At 50.0% G+C, this 7,030-nt stretch overlaps 1 protein-coding gene across 1 annotated transcript; it reads right to left on the bottom strand.

Moving 5' to 3' along the window:
- Positions 1-2,240: 2,240 nt before the first annotated feature.
- On the bottom strand, positions 2,241-3,804 carry LOC119332939 (BTB/POZ and MATH domain-containing protein 3-like). The gene is made up of 2 exons (XM_037606020.1): positions 3,727-3,804; positions 2,241-2,810 (listed from the first exon to the last, which is right to left on the bottom strand). Exons 1-2 carry the CDS (start codon positions 3,802-3,804, stop codon positions 2,241-2,243), a joined length of 648 nt encoding a protein of 215 aa, XP_037461917.1.
- Between the last annotated feature and the right edge of the window lie 3,226 nt (positions 3,805-7,030).

Raw genomic sequence — 7,030 nt, 5'->3', positions numbered from 1 at the left:
CGGTGGACTCTTCCACCTGGTTGCGATAAGTCATCCCATAGGAACATTCCCGAACATGGTCTGGACCCAACCCAACACTAGATTCCCTCTGGTTCCACCGCACCCGCACCATCCCCCCTCTAAGTGACGGCTGCTCTGCCTTCCGTGGAGGGGGGCCACACCACGGAGCCCCAAGACGGGCGTCTACACATGCCAGAACAGTTTCACACATGCATCGGGACCCGTGCGATGTTTCGGTGGCATAGCTATACCCCGAAGGCCACCCCGAATCCCAGTTGACCAGTAGATCTAGCCCTTTGACTTTCGTCGGACGGGCTTTGACCGGTGGACTCTTCCACCTGGTTGCGATAGGTCAGCCCATAGGAACACTTTGGTGCAACATCTGGGCTGACCTTAGACAACCCGGTGGATATGTCTACTGCTCAAAGCCTGTCCGTGCAAAGTCAAAGGGGTAGATCCCGTGGTCAAACGCTACAGGATTTGGCGGGACGGGATCCCTAGGGGGGTAGCAATGCCACCGGAGCGTCGCACCGGGACCTCATACAAGCCGCGTGCCGGTTGCCTACGCCTGCCACCATGCTTATATAACCATAGGAGGGCCACCGCAACACCTGGCGGCATTGCTACCCCCCAGGTACCCCGTCCCGTCTAACCCTGACACAGACGACCGCCGGGTCTATCCCTTTGACTTTCGCTGGACGTAGTTTGACCGGTGGACCTTTTCACCTTGTTGTCATAGCCCAGCCATAGGTACACCCCCCAACACAATCCCGGCACAACCCACCCCAAGATTCCCTCTGCGTCGGTCCGACGTGGCCGTTCCCCTCCCCCCCCCCCAGGGGCACGGCGGCATCGACGCCCGTGAGGGGGGAGGGGGCACACCCCGGAGCCGCGTGCCTGCGCCTGCCAATGTTTCCACAACCGTAGGAGGGCCCACCGCAACACCTGGCGGCATTGCTACCCCCCACAGGTACCCGGCCCATCCCGTCTAACCTCTCCGTGACACGACGGAAGAAGGCCCGTGTGGGGGGCAATCGATATATGTTTTCTGTACATTTAAGTTAATGAAATTAGTATTGGAAAAAAATAAAAAAATAATAAGAGAAAATACAAAAAATATAAAAATATTATTAGAAATTTATGCCTACGGCCTAGCCGTCGGCATAGCTACGGCCACGGAACGGTAGAGCCCTGGATCGATGACATGGCGTAGGGCGGGGATCAATGACGTGGCAAAAACGTGGGCCAGGCCTATGCCGACGGCCTAGCCGTCGGCATAGAAATGCCACCCCACGGGACCGGCGAACGACGCGGATCGATGACGTGGCGGCGCGGCGGATCGATGACGTCGGCGTAGCTATGCCGACGGCCACCGTTAGCCCGTCGGCGTAGCCTGACGCCGTCAAACTGCCGTCGCCGCACGGGTAGACGGGCCACGTGATATGCCGACGGCCTGCTCTATGCCGACGTCCCGCGTCGGTATATTCGAAGAAACACCGACGGCTTATCTATGCCGACGGCCCCCGTCGGCATAGATGGTTATACGCCGACGGCCTTTCTATGCCGACGGCTATAGTTGTGCCGTCGGGGTAAGCCCATATATGCCGACGGGGGCCGTCGGCATAGATATGCCCGTCGGCAACTGCCTAAATTCTGGTAGTGCAAGATGGCAGCGCAGGGCAACCTGGCCGGAGGTGACGTACCGAGGCTCATCGGGGAGCAAGTGCGGTTGTGGCAGTGGTGAGCAGGAGGAGTGAGTGGCCGCCGAAGGCAGGTGCTCGCCGGAGGGGGAGTTGGGTTCGGGTGGAGCGGGAGCGGGAGCCATCACGTCTCATCATTTTCTTGTTGTTGAGTACAAAAGTCGAACTGGCGTGATTTAGATTGTGTGTACACTGTTCCTTCTTAGCTATCTAACCTAAAGATAAAAGTCCAGCTTGAGCCTAGTTTGTTACAAGCATAGTTTGTTTCTCATATAATTTCAAGCTTTGATATCTGCGAGAGAAACTAATAGCCTTATCTTCACCCAAATATTAGATACTTAAGAGGGGATTTTTGTACTTATATATAGTTGGTTGATACTCAGACGTGAAGCAGGTAACATATACTAGCAGATAATCAAATCGAAGGAAAGCAAGTCTATAGAAGCTGTACTAGTAGGCACTGTGAAATCAAAAAGAAGCAAATCCATAAGGGCTAGGCCCCCGCCCGCCACAAGCTTCGCCACTGATAGTAGAGGGCAGTTAATCTTGAAAGGGCCAACAGATCAACCTCAGCCACCTGTGTGCACTGACATTAGTCTTGACGTCTGATGCCTGCTTATTCCAGATGGCCACTTCGAGTTCAGGCGGCGCCGGCTTGGTCTCCTCCGCCGCAGCAATCTCATCACTGTAATCGCCGGTGTGCAGTCCGAGGTCAACGGAGACGTCGCAGAGGATGTACAGGCAGTCGTCCTTGAGGTGCTTCTCCTTGTCCAGATCTTCGTGTTTCATAAATTCTTCCCAGCCCAAAGCATTGTTCGTGTAGTGCTCTTCTTCTAACGAGGTACGAGTGCACGATGGCTTCCAGCAGGTGTTGAGTATGCTCATCTTGTACGATGCCCTGACGGCACCGGTCTTAGCATGGTTGTCGTGCCGGAGGAGGTAGAGGGAGATACAACCCTTGGACTTCTTCTTGTAGCCGTTTGGGTAGCACTGGATAAGCCAATCATATCCACCAACGTGCAACGGTCTTGATGTGACGGGGGAGCCATTGACCACCTTCTCTCTAAGTCGCGTGAACCCTTCAACCCTGAAGACATGGGAGCCCGTGGCCTGCCTCGCAGCGACCGTGGAGGCCGTGATCTGCTGCCGGCCTGCATCACTGAGGGTGTACAAGAGCCTTGGTGTCGACACGATGGGAGCGACCGCAGCGACCTCATGGTCCTGAGTGTACTCGACGGTGACATCGCAAAGGATGGACAGGCAGTCATCCTTGAGGTGCTCCTCCTTATCCAGATCATCGAGTTTCATGAATTTTACCCAGCCCCAACCTTGGCTCGTGAAGTGGTGACCTTCTTTTATTTTAATGCATGATGGCTTGCAGGGCTTGACCTCTCCTGGCGTGGCCGTCGTGCCAGAGAAAGAGGGAGATATTGCCATCGGCCTCTGTGTCGCCGTTTGGGTAGAGGGATATATACCAGCCGTGGCCACCGACATTGAACGTGCATGAGAAGACCTCCTCACCATTGGCCACCTTCTTCCTGACTTGCGTGAACTCTTCGATCCTGAAGACGTGGGAGCCGGTCATCTGCTGCTGGACTGGTCCTGGTGTTGACACGACAGACGCGGTGATCTGCTCATAGGCGTAGTCGACGATGATGACGTGGCAAAGGATGGACAAGCAGTCGTCCTGTAGGAGGTCTTCCTTGTTCAGATCTTTGTGTTCGATGAAATGTTTCCAGCCCCAACCATTGTTATCGTCAAAGTGGTAATCCCCTACTTTACTGCATGACGGCTTCATTGACTTGTCGCGTATGCTCAGCATGATGGTTGTTGTGGCGTCCCCAGTTTTGGCGTGGCTTGCCTGCCGCAGGAAGAGGGAGATATGGCCCTCGGACTCTTTCACATCGCCGTTTGGGTAGCACACGGTGTACCAATCATGGCCGCCGACGCTGAACATGTCTGACTTGACCTCCTCGCCATTGGCCGCCTTCTCCAAGACTTGCGTGAACCCTTCGATCCTGAGGACGTGTGAGCGGAGGGTGGAAGCCGTGATCTGCTGCCGGCCGGCGCCGCGCAGGGCGGACAGGAGCGCCGGCGTTGGCATGTTGTGCAGCCGGCCGAGGAGACGGACCGCCTAGGGCTTGCAGATCGTATACGTGCAAATCAGCAAAGTTTACCTGACGTACCTTGTTTGTTTTTTCTCTCTAACCCTAAAGCACCCGCCGGCGTGTATATATAGTTATATACACACGATCTAACCCTGCTGCTGCCTTTATCAAAAAATAAAACTGTTGCTGCTGCCCTAATACTTTCGGACTCAACTTTGTTTTTGCGTAGTAATACGTGTCTCCATCCGAGCTCGACGCAGCTCCATCGTTGATCAGCAGCTTTATGGACCTCCAAAATAGTTTACGGACCTCCAAAATAGTTTACCTGAAGCAAAATCATTGCCGTTGAAAAAATCAGACCGGGGCAACGTGTCCCCGGACACGCCATCGAACTAAAGAACTGACACCCCCGCACGACTACGGCGCCAGAGGAGGAACCCAGAACTATCAGCCTCCAATCACAGACCTAGCACAAGATGCACCATCTTCTAGTTGTCACTTGCGTAGACAACCGTCTGCGCGTACTCCTAGATGACAAAACCTCCCTGCTCCATCATGACGTCGGAAACAACGCCGCAGCAACGGGAACAGAGCAGAAGGAGAGGCACACGTCATGGAGTCGCCGCCGCCGCCGCCTCGCCGACACCATACATGAACCCTAACGCTGCCGACCTGAAGGATCGGCAGACACACGATGCCATCAATTCCGAGACGTCGCCATGAAGAGCACCACCGATGTGGGAGTGAAGTTGAGGCAGATTTATTCATCCGGGCGCGGCTCCCACCACCCCCAACGGCACAGCACGACCTACAAATCCAAATCGTAACTACAGAGCGGAGGAACGAGGTCCCCCTCCCTCCTGCCACCGAAGCAGCAGCCGGAGGGAGAGGGGCCAGCGCCCTCGCAGTGAAGATTGGTGGAAAAAGAGATCGCCTCTTTACTCGCCTCCTGGCGGCAGCTAGGGTAGGAAAACGTTTCTGAGATCCGTCCCCCTCCCCGTTTCCCCGACCGGTCGTCTTTATGTTGGGGGTGGGCAGATGGTTCGGACTCAACTTGAAAACGACACAACTAAGGACATGGACGTACATACGGAGAACTGCATAATTTCCTAATTCCAATCAACAAGCAAACCTTTTCTTGCGAGATAATCAAGAACCAAACTTAATATTCGCAAAAAGAAAGGAAACTAAATTAATTTTTTTAGCATAGACTTCTTATAAGTATCTTATATCTACTAATTGGAGGCACCTTCCGTGATCTCTTATTAATCCACATCAACAAAATTAATTAAACCATAGATTGTAAAATTTATGACCAAGATAAAAGAACAACTTGCATAACCCAGATGACGCCGTCCTATAAAAAAATGCATATGCCATGTCCCACTTTTGTTAAGGGAATCGTTTCTGGCCGGGGCGCCGGCCGAACCGTCCCACCGGACGCGCTTTGCACGTTGGATCTGTTTAGATCCAAGGACAGTTGTTATGCCACGTGTCCGGCCGCAATCCAATTAGTTGCTCCCCCAGTTTTGTTGCAACCATTCACGAAGGGGGACGCGAGGGGGTCATTTCGCGTTAGTGAGAGAGAGGAGAGGAGGGGCGTCGGCTTTGTTGGAAATATGCCCTAGAGGCAATAATATTGTATTATTATATTTCCATCATTCATAGTTAAGAGTTTATATTCCATGCTATAACTGCTATGATCCTGGAATATGCAATTCAGTGGAAAACTCATATGCACGTGTGGAATGATAAACGGCAAACAATAGGTTCCCGGTCTCGCCTCTAAGACCGGCTCAAGTGTTGTTGGTGATCATTTTTTCCGGATCTTAGGATATCGTTAAGTATAACGATAGTCCTAAAACAACATTGAAATTATGACGTTGGAAGAACGATCATATTGAATCGACCCAAACTTGTTTGTTATGAATTGAGTTAATATCATTTGTATTCGATTGTAATAACATAGAGTGTTAGCATGTGTTTTAGTTCCTCAGACCATGAGAGTGTCTCAGTCACTTCCTACCAGACGATTGGCTTTGGGGTTGCTCAAATGTCATCTGTAACAAGGTGATCATATCGACAACTTTCAAGTTCACCGGAAAGTTTGACAAGTGACCGGACAGCTCGAGAGTGGAATTTTCTCCTCCGGCAATGGAGAGATATTCTTAGAGCTCTCTCGGTGTGACGGCATCTATCATCATCTGGCCAGACACTGGTGACTACGTTACGGGAATGCCGGAACACGTCAACGAGAAAGAAGAACAAAACCGGTAACGGGAGCAACGATATAGTGAGCATGGTGATGACTCTGGAGGATACCGATGCACACCGGGTTTTATAAAGTATCGTGAAGCAAAGGGAACATCACGTGATAACCAAAGGTTCACTCGAATATCATTCGTGTAATCATAGGGACCGATATGGATGTCCACGGTTCCGCGCTATCGGTCATTGAACGAGGGGTTCCGTTCATGTCTATGCTTAATGAACCTACGGGGTCACAAACTTAAGGTAATCATGATCTGTTGAGTGTTAGTAGGACGGGAGTGATGAGAATATATTTGTGAAATAGTTTCATTAATATCCGGAATAGTTCCGAGAGGTCCCGGGAGTGTTTCGGGGTCACCAGAAGGGTTTCGGTGAATATTGGGTATTACCGATTAATATATATAAGTGAAAATGTTTCCGGGAATGTTAAATATATATATATACTCCGTTTCTTTTTACTCCGCATATAAGATTTGGTCAAAGTCAAACTGCAGAAAGTTTGACCAAATTTATATAAAAAATATGAACATCTACAATACTAAAACTATATATTATGAACATACGTTTCATGGTGCATCTGATAATATTGATTTCGTATTGTGAATGTTTATATTTTTTAATATAAAGTTAGTCAAACTCTACGAAACTTGACTTTGACCAAACCTTATTTGCGGACTAAAAAGAATCGGAGGGAGTATATGTATATACTTCATTAAATATTCTAAGATACCTCAATACGAGTTTTGTTGAAAAAATATCATTTGCGACATACCTTTTGTAATATACTTTTTTCACATACAAACATATCAGTATATACGTAAACATTTAAAAATATGTAGACTCACATGAATTTTTTTCATGAAACTCATTTTGGGTATCTAATAATACTAATGAAGTATATTAAAAATAATAAAAAGGTATAAAAGATTCATCTATGTGGTATATGAGGAG

This window comes from Triticum dicoccoides, chromosome 7A (genome assembly GCF_002162155.2).
Source record: "Triticum dicoccoides isolate Atlit2015 ecotype Zavitan chromosome 7A, WEW_v2.0, whole genome shotgun sequence".
NCBI classification, from domain to species: domain Eukaryota; kingdom Viridiplantae; phylum Streptophyta; class Magnoliopsida; order Poales; family Poaceae; genus Triticum; species Triticum dicoccoides.
This window is presented reverse-complemented; position numbering and strand designations above follow the sequence as displayed.